At 40.8% G+C, this 20095-nt stretch overlaps 1 protein-coding gene across 1 annotated transcript in view; it reads right to left on the bottom strand.

The window, feature by feature from the left end:
* LOC133441707 (cGMP-inhibited 3',5'-cyclic phosphodiesterase 3A-like) overlaps positions 1-19381 on the bottom strand; it is an 86293-nt gene extending 66912 nt beyond the window's left edge. The window contains exon 1 of the mRNA XM_061719283.1: positions 18919-19381. Within this exon, the coding sequence (XP_061575267.1) occupies positions 18919-19224 (306 nt within the window). The 5' untranslated portion in view covers positions 19225-19381. The remainder of the gene's footprint in view (positions 1-18918) is intronic.
* Positions 19382-20095: the final 714 nt, after the last annotated feature.

The following is a 20095-nucleotide window of genomic DNA, read 5'->3' on the forward strand; positions in this document are numbered from 1 at the left end:
ACACCCCTTCATTTGAAGGAACTGAAATAAAAAGAGCCCTGAAATAAAAATGGCAATGCAAAATAAAAGTCTCACTCATAAAAAAAAGACGCCATTATGAAATAAAAGTCTACAGAAAGTAAAGAAGTTTATTTTTTTAAATGTAATTGTGAATGAAATGGCACTCCATACATATTTCTGATGCAATGGCAATAGGACTCCCCATGACTCTTCTAAAATAAAGGTGCAATTGTTAAGAGTTTCTTCCCCAACCTCGTCCAGCAACACTGGTTTGAGCTTTGGCAGAGAGCCTGGACAGTTTGACTCCCTAAAAAAGTGAGAAAAACGTGGCTCTGCTAGTACATCACTAATGTGTTACAACTGATATATGCCAGCCACTGGAGACAAACAATGTGTGGACATCTTAAAATAAATATACAACGAAAAATGCTTTCATAAAAGCTGAATTTGTGTTACTTTCCTAGGATAAAGCTTACAAAATTGTGTTAATACAGTGTCAAAGGGGAAAGACTTCAGCAAGTCCCACCAACCTGAGAGGAGTTGTACGACCATTTCCAACAAAATATACTCTACCCCTCTTCAGAAGATAAACATAGGAGTCTACAATACTCAAGCAAGTTACAGTTATAATGCATTGCAGTACTTTTTTTTTCAATTACTTGTTTCAAAAGGGTTGTCAGGAAAAACTTAATGTCTCAAAAATGATCATTACAGCATTGCCTTGATGCGCTGCTGAAGAAACAATGACATTTTGCACCAACATCCTTCAGACAGATGAGACCAAAGCAGAGCTGTTTGGCCGTAGTGTGCACCATATCAGCACAAATAACTCTTTACAACTATCAAGCACATTGGTGTAGGGATGATGATTTCAGTTTTTTACAGTTATACCCTGAATTCCTTGAGGAAAAGTCCCTCTGTTTACAAAAGTATTCATTAGTCAAATGTGAGGTGATTTCTACCATTTTCTACTGAAGTTGCTTTAAAGTTGTCCTTTTGTTTTGAGGCACTTTCAAATTGAGTCATGCAGCAATACAATGACCCTAAGTCAACTAGAAAATGAACAACTTAATGGCTGAAAACGAAAAGAGTTTAGGTGTTACAATGGTCCACTCAAGGTCAAGACCTCAACCCAAATTAAATGTAGCTGCAGAACTTTAAAGGAGACCTATTATGGCATGTAATATCTATTTTAAACAGGCCTTGAATGTCTTAAAAACAAGCGTTTGTTTTTTTTTGCTAAATAAATTAGAAATTCAGCCTCTGAGCCATGTCTTTATCTTCCCAGTCTCTAACCTCATTATCTATGTGGGATTCTGAGTGGGCGGGGAGGCTATGATAATGAGGCTCTGTGCTGATTGGCTGCCTGAATGACGCGTAGAAAATGGCGGAAGCTCCGGCCGGCGGAGTTGTTGTTGTTCCGGCCAGAGTTAGTTGTGTGGTTTCACGCATCGGAGGCCAACCTCTGTAAATCCCTCCCGTCGTCGGGGAGCAGAATCTTAACGGCTCGTAGATCCACATCACACTGGATGGCTCATCCAGGCGGCTGTACAGACACTGCAGAATTTAGTTGCTTTCCTCCTTCTCTGAGTTGGCAGGCTGAGGGGAGACCACTTTATATATGTTAAAGCAAGAGAAAACGTGTTTTTCATAATAGGTCTCCTTTAAATAAGCTGTGAATAAACAAATGTCCACAACTGAAGCTACAATGTAAATAAGAGAAGGCCAAAATTGCTTTACAGTCATGAAAAAAGCTTGACTCTTATTATTTTTCCACATGTGACTTATCCATACTGAGGTCGATTTATCATATTTGAAAATTGAAAAATTTGCAACAATTTGCAACAATTTGCAACAATTTGCAACTGGAATTCCCAGAACAGCCTAATGTAGTGGACCAAGCATTGTTCTCATTCTACTTTAACTCTGGGTCCTTCCCAACTAGTGAGGTAAAACTTTACATCTTTGACCTCTGAAGCAAGAGATTAGAAAACCAACTGCTAGATGTCAGGCCTTATCAAATTGAATAGGGCATAACAACTTAACTGTCAAAACACAACACACGTCCATAGAAGTGAAATAAGCCAGGTTACACTGATGAGAATTAGGAGTGAAACCAGTAAACACCTATCAGGACTGAAGTCGAGCAAAGACACAAGCACACACACACATCAGTGGTGTCTTACGTAACACAGAGAGTGATGGCAGCTTAGGACACAATAAAACTGCCTTTGGCATTTGTCCTGTGGAACTTGGACAGATCCGATGAGTGGGAGACGTAAGAGAGAAGGACAAGCAAACTAAAAAAACTGCAGAAAGGGAAAGATAGAGGTGGAAGGGATGAAACAGAGAAAGCATATAAGAGGACAGATTCAAATAAAGAATTTTTTTTTTGGGTGTGCAGATGCCCATGGCAGAAGGAAAATAATAAAGGAAAATATTTCTTATCCATATACATGAATATTAGGGCTGCATCTAACAACTATTCTGACAGTTGATTCGTCATAGACTATTGAAACAATTAGTTGACTAATCAAATTATGAATCTCATAACTATCAAACAGCTCGTATTTCGCTTTCAGCATTTAAAAAGTTACACAAGGTTGTTTAAATGATGTGCTAATTAACAATTAATTGTTAATTAAGACAATTCATTTTGCTCCCAGTCACCCTGATGTTGCAGGGTGCTGTACTCTATTGGGCATGTCAACCATGGATGTATTAAATAACTGGATAGGACACAGTAAAATGTTTTCAATGTAAATTTCAATGTAAATTGCTCACGTAGCGCATAAGCCAAAAAAAGATCCGGACTTCCAGGTTTACTTCCGCGTTATGCGGCCCATAGAGCATGCGCAGTTGAGTCACTTCCCATGATGCTCTGGGGCCTCCCATCATGCCCCGGGGCAATGACGCAAGTATTAATATAATATGTATTAATATAATATATTAATTAATGTATATTATTACATAGTATTACATATATTATTAATGTATTAATATAATATAATTATATAATATATATATATATATATATATATATATATATATATATATATATATATATATATATATATATTAATATAATACATCCATGGAGTGCACGGACACAGCCGTGACGTCAGCCGTGACGTCACGCCCAGAAAGAGACATTTCTTTGACTTTTCTGGCCGTTATAAAACATTTTTGACGGATATAAAGTCCATGACTTAAAAATATAGAATACAAAGATTAGTAAGTGACGGTGATTACAGCTGGAGGTGTCCTGTGAACAGTTTTAGAGGCTTCTCTTTTACTATTGCGGTCTTTGGAAAATAAAAAAGCTTTTTGGGCCCCATGGGATTTTTTGTTGCAGTACCGCGGTTGGCCACTGGGAAAAATCGGCGTGCCTTCTGAGTGCGAGACCGGGGGGCTGATGTCAACTCAGAGCAAAGATGTAAAAGGAGGAGGATGGGTCACTCTGTTAAAAAACACATGTGGCTACAATAGTGGCTGAACGCTATTACTGTGCAATTCTCAGCAGACATAGAAAAGAAGAAGATACCTCTGTTGATTTTTTTTTTGCTGACAATTAAATTCCTTTGCAAATTTTTTTTATTATCGATTTTTGACGACAATGTTGACTAATCGTTACATCCCAAATTAATATTATTAACAGTCAATACACAAATATTTTATTGGATTTTCTATCTATCGTTCAGCAAGCAGAGAGGATCAAAATTTTGGAAATATTATTTTTTTGCGATTTTCAGCCTGACCGGTATCCTGCGGCTCATTTTTCATTCTGATCTGTCTTGCACATGCACATTATACACGTTCAACGCTAAAGTGATGCGTACACACTCAAGCGGTGTAACATGTTAATGTGGATATATTTTTGAACACCTGTCTTCACTCTTTATTCCTACCTCTCCATGTGTCATCATGACCGTCATGAACTTGACTTATTCATGTCTAAATGAGAAATGTTAATGCTTGAAAAAAAAGAGAACACTGATGCGTGATGTTAGGAAAATGTGAAACGTGATGACGTATCATAAGTTAGTGACTTTGGTCACTGCAGCTTCCTTCGTTGATCTATCTATGATTCTATACTGTACGCATGAATTCTGTTATGTTATGTTAATAAATTTTTCTGTGAACTCTTCCACAATGATAGATTCACACAGCAAGACAATGGTCATAAGCACACAAGTCACTGCTGCAGATGTTTTAAATTAACGTTATACATTGTGAAGTGTACAGGTACTGCGTACTAAGTAGAAATGCTGCAGAAGGACTTCACATCCCCAAACCCCTCCCCCCAAAGAAAAAAAACAAAAAACATCCCAGACTTAACTGTGCTACTCTGTGGAAATGTACTAAATTATTCCAAGCTGAAGTACTGATTAAAGGTTACTGGAAACATTTAGCAGTCACACTTCAGATTTTTAAAGCTAATGCAGTGCTTTAAGTGGGAAAAAATAAGTGCCGGTACTCTCCCCCTCCAGTCATACAAATATGGGACTATGTAAATTTGTGTATATATATATATATACATATATTAAACTCTCCCACTCTGTTAAAAACCTTCTGTGTTTACCTTCATATTTCAGGCGACTTGCGTACAGCGAACTTGGGTTCGATTCCAGTCGCGGCATATTTTGCACCCACTTCCTACGAGTCTGTCTTTCACTGCACCTATCAAATAAAGTTGCAAGAGCCGCATGACACCGGCCCACTTAAAGCACTGAGCTAATGTTTACATATACTTTTGCCACTCACACATATGTAACACTGAATCGTTTTCCTGAGTAAATAACAAACTAAGTACAAAATCTCCATACTGTTTCTTTAAATTGGTTCACTTTATTTAGTTTTAGGACATGGTGGGGTGTTTAAGGTCCTGTTTACGCAAAAACACTCCACAAACTTTAAGGCATCTCTGCACATAAATGGTGTGAAACCTTAATGCCTTAAAGAAATGAAAGAAAATTGAAACTTTGCATAAAGGGACCAATTTAAAACCACAATATCCCTTGTGAGCTATCGTAAACATGAGAAGCAAAATGTCATTATGATCTCTTATCTGTCATTTCACAGTCCACTTCCCCATCATCATAATAACTTCAGGCCTAGTTTCAAAGGTGCTTTCAAGACAGAGGCTCCGGTGTACCTGCTCTAAAAGGTTCTGCTGTAGTTTCATTTGGACATGAACATGCAAACCTGTCTGGACCCTGTTTTGACAGGAAAGCGTTGCATGTTCATGTCCAAATGAAACTACAGCAGAACTTTTTATCCTTCAAAGCAATAACCTCTGGCAATTAGATGGTTCATGAACGTCATCAGAGTAGTTGCAGAGTACACGTATGCGTGTGTGTGTGTGTGTGTGTGAGTGTTTGTGTTTGCGTGTGTGTGTGTCTGTGCATGTGCGTGTGTGTGTGTGTGTGTGTGTGTGTGTGTGTGCATTATGAGGGATAATGGAAGGGAAAAACACTCCCAGATGCATGTGATGCAATTATACCCTTGATTATCTGATTGGGTAATCTACAGGCGTCCAAAACAAACATGGTGTCGGCAGACTGTTGACTGAGCAGAAACCACGTGGATGGACATACACACACACACACACACACACACACACACACACACACACACACACACACACACACACACACACACACACACACACACACACACACACACACACACACACACACACACACCTGTATTTAAGCATGTGCTCAGTGACATATCATGAACACCACGCAGGAAGACTACGACAAAAACAGTAGTTTTTTTTTATATACTTCACAAAACATTAGTATTTGCATCATGTGTACACACAGCTTAGTATGATGTGGATGGGAGTAGAAGGAAAGAGAGTAAGTTATGGGAGTTAGGTTATTGTTATGGAAGAAATCAAGAAAAATTAGCTGATTATGTTTTTCATTTTGAGCAGCTGTTAGCTGACCTACCCGTCAGAATTCCTCCCTGATTATCCAAACTTTGACTTCTGTGTACTGCAAGTAAGACACTAGCAACTTACAAGTACTTTATGCAACCCTGCTTAAAAGAAAATGAATTCATTCCATCCTCTCACCAGTCAATGGCTTAAGTCATTCTGCTCAATATTATCTAGAATGAGGCTCTAAAATTGTTCAAAAAATCATCATACATAGATGGTAAAGACAAACAGAGGTTTGGAGAACCCATGTTCTCAAAATCCACGAATTGTTATAAACAATTTCATCCTATTAAAATACCCAAGACATACCAGTTGAGCTCATTTGATCACTGTTGCGCATATGGCTGCCTCTATACCTGGCTGTTACAAAGCATATATCACCAAAATTTCTCCTATTTTTAATTAATAGAAAGGAAAATTTTGTATAAATTCCTGGTGGCTGTTTACTGCTCAGATTTCATATCATTGGTTCTTAGGAAATAACTGGAATTTGTGCTTGAGCAGACCAAAAGGTCCAGTATAACTTTCTAACATTTTTATGTCAGGGAAGGAATGGCAATGCAGATTTAGGTCTTATTTCTCTCTTTCAGTGTCTCTCGTAAGCTTCTTCTTCTTCTTTCGTGTGAGGCAGCTAGGCAATGTCGCTCAGCCGCTGCAGCCAGCTCTCTGTGTCGGGACTCAGGTCATTCAGGTCAAGGTCATCGGGTGGGGGGAAGGTGGGGCACTCGTGGATGATGTGGTGGGTGGTCTGTTCCTCGGCTCCGCATGGGCAGGCTGCTTTTCAGGGCGGGCGTCAGAAGATGTCATAAGGGACGGCATCATTGTGCTTCATCTGAATGTGGAAGGCCTCACCAAGGCCAAGACATCGATCATCGAGCATCTAATAGAAGCCCATAATCCTACCGCCATCCTCCTTCAAGAAACCCACACGAGTGAAAGCTCCCGCCTCAAAATTCCTGGCTTCACCTTGGCCGCCTTTACAGAGAGTGACATCCATGGGATAGCCACCTTCGTTAGGAGCTATGCAAGGTGGACGGCGATTGCTACCTCCCCTCAAAACTCTGCAGTAGAATGGACAGCTACCAAAATCGAAGGCGTGTCCATCATCAACGTATACAAGCCCCCCACAACCTCGTAGACACTATCCCTGCCTTTGACTCGCCCTGTATCTCGTAAGCTAATGTGCATAAGCAGCTGGACCGCCCGCCACACTACAGAAAACAAGAGATCAGGCACAGGTGCAAATGGGTGTTTGCTTCTGCATAAAAGTTCAAAATATTCATAAATACTTGACATTTTTTTGTTTAAAAACCCAAAAGGTAGAACTTAAATGATGCCCTTGTCACAGATAACAGCTGTATTACTACTAAGCAAACCCCGATATCAGAGTCTATCCATCCAGCCATCCATCCGTCTATCTGTCCATCAATCCGTCTATTATCTTCTGCTAATCTGGCTTCAGGACTGATCAGAGTCATTCCTCGCCCCAGCCACCTCTTCCAGCTCTTCAAGAGGGATCCCAGACCGATCAAGAAAAGTACTAGTGTGTCCCAGGTCTACATCAAGGTATCATGGAGACATCTTAACCATGTGCTTGAACCACCTAAATTTCCCCTCTTGATGTGTAGGAGACGCAACTCTGCTCTGTCCCTGGGATGAATGAACTTTTCATCATATCTCTAAGGGAGTTGACACTAATCGTGATGGAGGGTTTTTACGCGATTGAAGAGATTCCAGGACCTACAGTATGTTGTCCAGGAAAACAACCCTTAGGGTTGGGTTTCCCTAGGAAAAGAGGTACTTGGGAATGGACCAAACAAAGGTTGATTTAAATGATTAATCTGGATAATAAAACAATTTTAAATAAATAAATAAATCAAGCCAAGACTCCAATGTAACTCCTTTGCCTGGACCAGGGTAACCAAGGCACCACCCTGGAGCCCGTCCTGGGGTAGGGGCTCATCAATCAGTTCCTGGCTCAACCTGGCTCGGCCCAAATGAGCTATGGGTTAGCCCTCCTGTGGGCTCACCACCAATGGGTTGGGTCCAATATATTTTGAGCTGCAACTAAACGTGTAGACATTGACATGCTGCCGAAAATGATTGTTGGGGCATGGAATGTCATCAAAGTTATAAAACTATGAATTGAGAACAGACCAAACTGAACACCATTTACCATAAAGAACTTCTGCATCAATCATTCTGCTAAATGAAAGAGGCTTGAAGCAGAAAAAGAAGATGACACTAAAGAGCTCATGTAATTAATTTGAATTACTTATGTGAACTGTTGCAGTCTGCTGGTTCTTTGTCTATCATGCTGTCTTTTGTCAAAAATAAATAAATAAATGACACCTCCAAGATATGAAGTGTATCCAATAAATATAATTAATTCAAGCAGTTAATTTGTTTCAAGGCTGCAATGTCTAATTGAATGAGTTGATTAAATGTGGTGCAGCACAGTGGCTTGGTGATGAGCACTGTTGCCTCACAGCAACGATGTTCCTGTTCACATTAATACATACACTTACACTCTGTTTTGTGTGGCTAAAAGACTAACTTAACACTAAGTAAGGATATACAGTATGTGGCTAATTCTATCCGTTACACTGTTTTTTTAAGAAAGCTTATATTTTTATATTTGACATATGTTAAATGGCCTATGAACCATTAGAGAAACACTTAAGTATAACAATAAAGAGTCTAAAATAAACCTTAATTTGTTCACAACAGAAATGTAATAACTATTGATATGCAATCTTGCATCAGACATAAGTTTTTCTTGTGTATATATGTGAGAGTGATGGTGAAAGTGCCATCATGACAGTCTAATTGTAAAACTTTATTAGGACCTGAGACAGATTCTGTCAAAAAGGACTAAAGTCACAGACAGTGAAATACAGAAAGACAGACAAACAGAAGATTGTGATGGATGCTATATGTGTTGTTGATAATGCATTTGTGTGTGTGTAGAGTGGTGGGATGTGTGGAAGTGAGTCTATGATTACTGTTTTGTGGTTTCTCTTTGATGTAACCCCCTGATTTGTGCAAGAGCTGAAACAGTCAGAGCTGAAGAGACACATAAAACAGTGACGTTGACCTTCAACACGAGTTCAGGAATAACTTGTGATCGCAACCAAAACTTCTGCCTGAATCCCAGTTGGTACTGGTGTATTGTATTGTATCATCCAGCAGTCCTCCCCCAGTGCACTAGATTCGGTACCCCGCCCATCAAGAACCATCTACCCGGCCAGCCCTCCGCATGGATACTGGCAAGCATAGGCGATGAGGCCCCACTCCCAAGATGGCAGAAAGCGAAAACAGCCCAGGATCCACAAAGCGCACCAACCAACACACCTGCAATGCCAAGGAGATGGCACATGGGTGCGGCCGCCAGCCCCAGCCACTGTCTGCTGCCCCGTGAGGGGCAAGACACGTACTGTCCTATGCAGGAGGCGCAAGGCAGAAAGGAACAAACCGGAGCCACAGGGCAAAGTCTACAGCCGTCTCTCATCAGCCCCCCCAGCAGAAGATTTTTGCCGATTTTTCATTTTTAGAAATGTGAATACTGTATAACAAAAGAAGTAAACTAAAGCTTGTCGTAAATACTCATCACGATGCTTAACACAGTACAATAGATTGAGCATTTGATGATGTTTAAGTGTTTATAGATGGCACAGAGGCCAGTGTTATGTGGCTTTGATGAATTCACAAGGTTTGATTATAATAATATAATCGTACAATCAAACAAAGCTAGTTAACTCAGTCAGGATTACAGCGGTGCCATTACTAGGTATGAAAGTGTGCTCACCGTCTGTAAGTAGTAAAAGAAACAAATAAATACCACAAATTCTTGAATAAATAGTTTTAAAATTGTACCTGTCATCCATAGCTTGATCTTAGGGCTCTCAAAAGATCAAGATTCCCTAATATCGGTGTATAAAATAGATTTACACATTTTTGAAGCGCTTAGACTGACCAATATCAGAAAAGTAAAGCGAACTGGTGCAGAACTGTCTATAACCCCGCCGCTGACAGTCTGTCACAGTGTTTACAGTGGAGAGTGGATAGACAGGACAGGCATATGGACAGGTCTCAAGTCTGCTTCTCAACGCTGCCCCCTGAGCAGGCCAACATCCCTCCCCCCCTCACCTCTCACCAAGCATATTTTGGAGCTAAAACACACCATTGAAGGGAGCAACAAGGAAACCCTTGTCCAGGGCCACCAAACCTCATGTGGACAGCCAGCAGGGAAGCCACTGTATGTGTATATGTGTGTGAATGTGTAAGCATGTGTACAGTATACAGAAGTGGCCAGGCTAGATTAAAAATGATTTGCTGCAGCCTTTCACCAGCAAGCTGTGGAGGCTGCATTCACTTCTCTTGCGTCATTTTCGGGCCCTGTCTGGCATAAAGCCATATTCACATGGACACAAACACACAAAAACTCATGTATGTGTAATGTCTGATGTGCAAACCAGAGGCAATCGATGCAAACTTGCCCGGACGGCACATTTATGTGTCCGTGTAAGCGCTCAAAGCTCAGAATGATGGTGTGTTTTTAACAACGGCAGCGAGGCCGAATGCAGGGATCAGATAGTTGTCCTTTTACCATCAATACTTCGCCTGTGCTGAGCAACAAACTTCCTCTTACGACACCTTTTTCTCTCACCCTTCTCAGCAAATCTTTCAACACTCGCTTTGCACTCCTCACTCCTTCTCCCTCACGTCTCTCCTGCATTTGCCCCCCCCAGCTTGTTTGTCCCCCATGCCTCTTGCTCACGCTCCTTCCCTCTCTCTCTGTCTCTCACACACAGAAACATACATTTGCAAAAACTGCATGCACATTCACGATTCCACTTTTGGCTGTTAAAGTGCTGCTTAGAGATGGAAGCAACCTGTTCGAAACCTTGTGTTCTTTCTTTTATCCATTTGAAACCTTTCCATCACTATTCCACCACTTTATATTCTCTCTGTTTTTCCTATAGTTCCCTTTGAATTAAATCGTCCTTACATGAAAGCTCGAGCTCCACAGATCTGGTAACTACCTAATTTGTGAATTCATGCCTCCACTCTTTCAGTTTTCAAAGCTTGCCTGTATTTTTTTCTCAATTTTTTTTTTTTACATTTTTTTATCTCTATGAACAATCAAGCCTGTTACAGTTAACAGTTCATCCATAAATGCAGGGGCACTCTTGGTCCCTGATTGCATTTGCATTCACCCATCTTCAGTCCTTAGAAATGAATGCCATGTGTTTTTATAATGTATTAACCGGCATTCGTGTCCCACATTTGCATGAATTTTTCATCAAAGTGTCTTACATCCAGACTATTTTTACTCGTTATGAGAAAATATAATATTTTTGTAAGTAAAGGATGAACACGTGGAATTTTTGGCTTTGAGTGTGTTAACATAAAATTGTCAATTAAAGCTATTGCTATATACACATGAAAATGTCATAAATAAATGATTGTCTTATAAATGTCTCGGATTAACAGTTTAATTTGCTTTATTTAATAATGTGGTAATATTGTGGCACTAACAGTTTTATATTTGTTTGGCTATCCTCTTTAAAACAAATAGCCAAAATCATTCAGATACGTTCTCCTTTATTTATTTAATTTTTTTTTACTTGGCTTATAGCCAAAAACGCCTATATCAGTGCTTTGGCTTTGCAATCTATGTTGATGATATGTTAAAATTTCCTGTGTGGGTTTTCTCCAGGTACCCTGAGTGCTTCCCACAGTCCAAAGATATATATATGTTAGCTTGATTGGTGATTAGAACTAAGAGATGGATGGATGGATGGATGGATGGATGGATGGATGGATGGATGGATGGATGGATGGATGGATGGATGGATGGATGGATGGATGGATGGATGGATGGATGGATGGATGGATGGATGGATGGATGGATGGATGGATGGATGGATGGATGGATGGATGGAAAATATTGGAAGGCTGCTGAATAAAGACACATGGGGGAAGATATTAAAGTTAAATCCTTAAATTAAACTGATCAGAAGCAGGGACTGCAAATGGCCACACAAATGGGATGTTAATGATGCTGTAAATATGTAATTTCAGTTCTCTATTTTGTAAATATGATCCAAAATGTGAATTTTAAGCACAATGAAGCAATTTTGCTCTCTATTTTGTATAATAATAATAATAATAATAATAATAATAATAATAATAATAATAATAATAATAAAATATTGTAAGCAAAGGTGTCTGCACTATGGTATATCATTATTTTGCCGCGCATAACATTTTTCAAATAATAACACTAAAAATTAATTTGATCCCAGATTTCATAATGTGTATCACAGACATTTTACTGTTCAATGTTCCATTTAATTTTGTAAGAATAACTGTAGGAGTAACACATTTAAATGTAGAACTACTTGTGTAAAACTACATGTAAAGAAACAAAGATTTCTTAGCAGTTACGTTTCCAAGTCACTCCCACAATAGAAGACATATTTGGGTTTTTATGGCTGGTGATGAGGCTCAGTTTAGAAATCAGGTCACCTGGTGCCAATTTATGATGCCCTCATATACACACATGAAATTCATTAAATAACACAAGTGGCACTGCAATGTGGTTAACAACCTGGCCGCCAGCAGATGCACATGACTGTTAAGATCGATATTCTCAGGCAGAGTGGTGCAGATTTTTAAAAAGTTTTCATCAACAGGCCTGATTAATTGTCCAACAGACAAGCTTTCAATTACAAATAATGAACTTTATGTACAAGCGTCCCTACGGTCACTCCAGGTCAGAGCCACTCTCTGTCCTCAATCAAGTGAGCAAGTCATTCTCTCCTTCTTAAACAACCATCTCCTCAGGAGCAAAACACAACTAAACATATCACCTACAGCCCCAGAAATGGAGCTTATCATTAATCCAGCAACACGCTGCACTCATGGTTTCAATAACGGCAAGTGAGTCGGGGGGCAGCTTGACAGAGAACACTGCTCCATCCTGAATGATGAATTATACTCTTATCCCTTGTAAGCGGTTAATCAGCCATGTTAACTGCTAATATCCATGCATACAACTGCAATTTGGAAAATATTTTGTAAATCAGCCATACATGTAGAGCGATCCACTCCAGTGAACCATTAAGGTGTCCTTTCTTAGTGTCCCAAACAGCTGCCAACTGACTGTGGAGGCTACTGCGTTGTTTCTGATAAAGCACTGATGATCATTTAAAAGAAAGGTTAAGAAAAAAACAACCAAAAAACCAACATCTTTGAAAATGATAAATTAAGCCTGGATACCATTTAGAGTGAGATAGTTCTGGCGACTGGAGCAGGTTGTGTGTCTCCTTGGGAAAGTATGTGCGTCAGAGAGAGATTGTGGGCCCTCCCTCAAATAGATTTCAGAGCACACATTTCTGTTTCAAAGTATGTCTCCCTGCCTCCTCCCTCCTCCGGTATGATACAGATACTGTATGCACTGATGAAAGGATGAATGTACTTTGAAAGACAGGATTGCTTTATTGGTGGCATAATATAGTCAAGTGTATCATAACTTAGCCATCGTAATCGTCCATGAAGATGAAAAAAATGGCCAAGCTTTTGTGCAATTCTCTCTGGAGGACCAGAAAACTGCATAAAACAAAATAAAGCGCTGTCAAAGTTTGCTCTGTTTTTGAGGGGGGGGGGGTTAGTATTCTATTTATAGCTTGTGTTATCTTGTATACAGGCAATGCTTCTCATATACATGTGACCCAAAAACCACTACTCCCCAAAATCCCCGTCCAACTGGGACAAAACAAACAAATTGTTTGAAAACCTACTCTAGAAACATCATAGCAGAGTAAAGCCATGTGAAAATCTTTGACTAGCTTCAAACTCCATCTTGTTGAGTGTACAAACTTATCAATGCAGTCGCCAGAAAAAAATGCAGAATAGTTCATGAACGAAACATCAAATCCCATTCACATTAGAGGAAAATACAGAAATAAAGCCATGAAGCTGAGCCAATGCGACTTCCTCGTTTCCAGATCAGCAGAGTGCTTGTCTTGCCTCTGGCTTGGCAGTCTGCACCAGCCTGCTTCATAAATACTGCACAGCCTACGCTTGATGAAAACCCCCACTCCTCTCAGGTACAACTGCACTCTGGAGAGCTTCATTATCTACAGTGTGGATAAACTGTACCAACAACCTCCGTGTGTTTGTGTCAGAGAGAAACTGCAACGTTAGTGAAGAATAGATTATTAAGAGTACAAATCTGAATTTCCTGTATTGAAAAATGTCTTTGAATTCTGTTTGGTGACTCCAAATAATCTGTGCATGTTTATCTGAGATGTCAGTTTGACAACATTAACGCTAAATGACTTCAGACCGCCCGGGTGGCAGGATAACGCCATCAAAACGCTGCTCATTTGTCACATGTAATCTCTATCATAGCAAGTCCGCAGAGGATATTTCTGACTAGGATGTTTTTTATAACTCAAAATCAACATTTTAGCACAAAGCAATTATCTGGAGGTACGACCTCTAATTTATGGCAAAAATTAGAATCATGGTTATTTTGGTCGATACAGTGCCGTTCATCATAACTTCACATCATTACTCAGAGCCTTGGAAACGTGCATGTAAACAGAATATGGCAAAATTATATTTCCACCTCAATTATACTGTTTTCATAATCATTAGAAGCCAAAGTTAGAAGTAAGACTGAAATATCCAAAATTGCCAAGCATCAACTGCTACCATAAGAAGAGTGTTTCCACATCGCATGAGACAAAGCTAAAGCTGTAATATGTGATTATTGAATGAGATCAATGACAGCCATTTATCGTCAAACTTTGAGGGCCTGTGCAACTGTTTTGGCTCACGAGTTGTTGTTGGCCCACGAGTCTGCACGTTAGTAATGCAGTCGGTACATATTCTGTATGAATAAGTCTATACAACAAAACACGAATGCATAACTGAGAAATATGCACTGTTGTGATTAGGGGTGTAACGGTACATGTATTTGTATTGAACCGTTCGGTATAGCGTGTTCGGTTCGGAACGGAGGCGTACCGAACGAGTTTCCACACGGACATATTAAGTAGAGGACCGCACGTTGTGGAGCAGAGCGCTGCTGCACATAGGCAGTTGCGCTCACACCAAGAAAGTATTAAGATTAAAGAAAAAAGCACTAACTAATGAAGAACTAAAGAGCTAAGCACATAATTGTGACAAGTCCAGTGTTTCCCCTACCATTGTTTAGGCCTGGCGGGGCCTGGCCAGGCCTAAAAAAAAAAAACAATGATCATTTACGTTTATGAGCGCCTCTGCAGCGCTGTTCTGCAACGTGAGTCAACCTGCTTCGTTGCCTAGTAAAGCCTGAATTATGGTTCGGCGTGAAATCGACGTAGAGCCTACGCCATAGGGTACGCAGCGACGTGCACCGTACAGCCGCTCGCCGCGTACCCTACGCCCTAGGATCTGCGTTGGTGTAACGCGGCACCATAACGATGCGAGTACCGCTGCTGAGAGCGGGGGCATATTATTATACATTATGGGATGTATAGAGTTTGTAGCCAGCCAACTATGGCGCCGGCCAAAAAAAGAAAAAATATTGCGGGCGGCAGACAACATTATATAAAGAAATGAACCGTGACCTCCAAACCAAGGTACGTACCGAAACGAGATTTTTATGTACCGTTACACCCCTAGTTGTGATTATTTACTTAAAGCTTATTCCTACTACTGGTGATTCACTGTGTCCCACATGAGTCTCCCTGTTCAACATGCTGGTCCTACAGATTATACAAAGAGGACAGGCACCAGCAGGACACACTGTCCTCAGCATCAATTTTTTTTTTTTAAAGGGTAGAGATCAATTTGTCATCATGCCTGTCCCAGGCATGATGAAGCAGAACGGGTAATGGAGCTGTTCTAATAGTACAGATAGTGCACTAACTCAGTGTTCCCTAGATACCAATTAGTGATGAACAACCAAGCATCAAGAGTCAGACAGCTGATGGGTGAACAACTCCAGCCTCCATTTGAGAGAACAAGAACTTGGGATGTGTGTGGTCCCATTTCAGGGCACTCTGTAAGGTGTGTGTGTGTGTGTGTGTGTGTGTGTGTGTGTGTGTGTGTGTGTGTGTGTGTGTGTGTGTGTGTGTGTGTGTGTGTGTGTGTGTGTGTGTGTGTGTGTGTGTGTGTGTGTGGCAGCTCACCACCATCAGGCAGTCGAATTGCCTTGCTTATCAGAGATCAGTTTCTGTGAAATCACAACCTCTGACATCAGAATTTCCAAAACTGGTTTGAAAGAGGAAATTATCAATAAGAACCCAAATCTTTAAAGGCCTTAGTTAACTGACTGTTTTTTTTCATTATTTCTTTTTCTTTTTTCTCTCTTACTGCTTTTCAGGAGCATTTTCTTTGCTGTGCTCATCACTGTTGGTGGTGGTAATTCGCAGTGATGGTGTTCCATTAACTTATGCTAGGGCATTTGGAAATGTTTTAGCACACAGAGAAATAAAATCCAAATTAACATGATTCCAGAATGTTTACGTCTTTAAAAACAAGATTAGAAAATGAAAAGAGACCAATAAGCGGCTACAAAGTTTGAAGGCTAGAGAGGGCAGATACACCCAAGGTAACTGCCTCAGTGACGTAGATGACATGTAGAAGATACAAAAAAGAACTTCACAAAACACAAATATAGACATTTAACCACTGAAATTAAGCTTTTTTTTTAAACAGTAAAATGTTCTCTTCTTTGTAATGAGTCCAGTTAAAGTTGCCTTTTATAAGAAAAAAAATAATAACTTTGGTTTTATCCCAGTATGTTATAAGATGCAGCAAAGGAACATTTAGACCAGACAGGATACATGTATTAGTATAAAACGAAGAGCAACAAAAGAATGAATATCTCAGCAGGATGGAAACTCATCCACAAACTAATAAAACGGTCTCAAAATGAACCAGTTTCTTTGATTTAGAGTGTATAAATTCCTCTTCACATTTTTCTTTAATAAAATTGTTTTCTGTTTTTTTTTTTGTATTGTTCATTACTCCAACAACACCCTTTCACAATGAAAGCATCCCACTGTTTTATAAATATACCACAAAGCCAAAATAAGCTAAATAGATTTAATTCAGGATAGACTACAAATATTGGAAGGTAAAAAAATATATATTTGTACTTTCCCCAGACTTCCATTTCTAACTTGCTCACTGAACCAGTCCTCTCTAAAGTGCAACTCATTTGCATCATCCATGGTCTTTTGATCACATCTAGTTTCGTGTCGGGAGTCACACTATAAATACTGCATTTCCCTTCATCCGCACACAACCCCTTCCTCTTTTCTTGCTTATTTCATACTACTAGGTGGTCACTTCTACAGAAATGTGCGTGCAAAATAGAATATAAATACATAGAAAAGGGAAACAGATGAAAGTCTATCAAAGACACTGCTGCTGCTGCTGCTGCTGCTGCTGCTGCTGCTGCTGCAATAGGCTCCACGACGTCTAAAGGCTGATTTATGGTTCCGCGTTACACCAACGTTAAATCGACGCAGAGCCTATGGCGTATGGTGCGCGTCGCCGCGTACCCTACGGCGTAGGCTCTGCGTCGATTTAACGCGGAACCATAATTCAGGCTTAAAGTCTGGCACCGCAGCACACGCCAGCGACCACGATAAGCAGAGGCTTTCAAAATATTTTGATGGGACTTCACACTTATCCATGCGGCCACACACCCTTGCAGACACGTAGAAACTTGGCGTGGGCTGTGTGTACCATGTATTTGCTTATCAGCGCACGACGGCGCATTTGACAGCAGAGGGGAATGTAAACAGCCCCGCTGCAGCCCCGCTGCAGGAGAGAGACGAGGGACGCCAGATGCACGCAAAGCAAGCAAGCCCCGAAATAAGAGCAAAAATAAGATTATTGATTGGCTTAGCCGAGGACCTGCTGAGAAAACAGCCATGATGATGATGATGATGATGAGGATGAGGATGATGAGGATGATGACAGTGCTTTGTTGTTGCAATCTCGTATCCCAGCTGTCCCGGCGCAATGAAGGAAACGCGCGTAAAGCTGCTGCACATGCCATCAGAGACGTGGATAGGGGGAAAATGTCACAGGCCCATAGATGTTTTAAGGTCATATAAGCAGAACCCAAACATTTGGCGTTTGTCTGCCCTATCTATGCTGAAATAGTCCATGGGCCAGAGCCCAAAATTTCACTTGTCAGTACCACTCAAGGTGACAAAACTTACTTATGATTTTTGAAAAGATCCATGTCTATAAATTATATTTTGGTATGATAACTCTTCCTGAGTGGCAGCTGGATCATAGTTATCAGCTCATGAAGTCACCCACCCCCTTCAGAAAATTACATTTTAGATGCTGGTGCATATCCTGGTTTAGACTCATGTACAGGATATCTGTCAATGTTTCACAATATTGTGTTTGGTATCATTTTAAAGAGGACCTTTGAAGCATTCATTCAAGCTAAGATGTTATACATTTCCTGAATCAGTATGGTCCCGTGAGTATTCCAGTTTTTGTATTTTGTGTCTCTGTTGTTCTTAGATGACACGGCTAAAAGATAGTATATTATTTAGGCGAAAATGGTGTAAAAATGTGCTCTGTTTAAAGTTTAAAGAGCTGCAGTGACCTCTATGTTGGTCAGAAAGATTCACATCTTAGCTTGAATGAATGCTTAAAAGGTCCCCTTTAAGACAATATTGTGAAACATTGACAGATATCCTGTACATGAGTCTAAACCAGGATATGCACCAGCATCTAAAATGTCATTTTCTGTAGGGGATGGGTAACTTCATGAGCTGATAACTATGGTACTGCTGCCACTCAGGAAGGGTTATCATACCAGAATATCATCTACAGACATAGATATTTTCAAAAATGATAAGCAAGTTTTGTCACCTTGAGTGGTACTGATATCATATCTGGTCTGGCCCATGGACTGAAAGCTGGCCGAGCCTTACCTGGTCCCGCGGAATGCAGGGCAGCGAAGTCCTGCGGTGGGACTTGCAGTTGCTCTGGCCGTGCGCCATCATCTCCGAGGCCGCTGTGGAGCTGGACCTCCGTCTCCTCTTGAAGACAGGGATGTCCTCCTCCTTCGCCCCGGTCACAGAGCCACAGCACCCCGTCCCGCTGGTCCCCGAGGCCGGCAGGAGCCGGTCAGCATACCTCGCAAGCAGAACCCCCAGCAGCCCCAGCAGGTAGGCCAGGTAGGGTCTCCAGGTGGCCCGCAGCGGATCAACCACAGCCAGCCCCGGGAGAAGGCACATGCGAGGAGAGACGCGGGGGAGACGCAATAACACGCAGGCAAAAACAGTTCCACGGCGCAGCCCCTGAAATGAAGAGGAGAGTCCGAGCTGCTGCTATTTCCGTTGCTGCTGCTGCTGCTGCTGCTGGCTGCATCCCAGTCGACCAATCTGAGCACATGAGCGAGAATCACTGAGAGAGAGGAGAGGCGACGCACAGCGCAGACGACGCGCGTCGGTAAGTGCGTGTCACGGCGAGTCTCAAGGCTGATTTATGGTTCCGCGTTACACCGACGCAGAACCCTATCGGCGTAGGCTCTGCGTCGATTTAACGCGGAACCATAAATCAGGCTTCAGCCACGAGCGACTCTATTCCTCCCGGAGCAGCAGGGTGACACATGCAGTGGCGTCAATTCAGTCAAAGCTAAGGTATGGCAAGGTTACGAGTCACAGAACTGAACTAGAGTATCAATCAACACGTCCAGCAAATACTCATCACAGAAGTCTGCTATGGAGCTTATCTGTCTGGTTAAGAAAATTGGAACTTTTTCAAATGCAGTCTCACTCACTGCAAAAACTCAAAATCTTACCAGGAATATTTGTCTTATTTCTAGTTAAAATGTCTCATTTTTAGTCAAAAAATCTCATTACACTTAAAACAAGAGTCATCACCAGAAAAATAACTTGTTATTTGACCATTTTCACCTGTTTCAAGTAAATTTTCACTTGAAATAAGTAGAAAAATCTGCCAGTGGGACAAGATTTATCTTCTCATTACAAGCAAAACAATCTTGTTCCATTGGCAGATTTTTCTAGAGGTGAAAATCTACTTGAAACAGGTGAAAATGGTTGTTTTTGAGGCTTGTCTTAAATGTAATGAGATTTAAAAAAAAAA

Source organism: Cololabis saira, chromosome 4 (assembly GCF_033807715.1).
Source record: "Cololabis saira isolate AMF1-May2022 chromosome 4, fColSai1.1, whole genome shotgun sequence".
Classification (NCBI taxonomy): domain Eukaryota; kingdom Metazoa; phylum Chordata; class Actinopteri; order Beloniformes; family Belonidae; genus Cololabis; species Cololabis saira.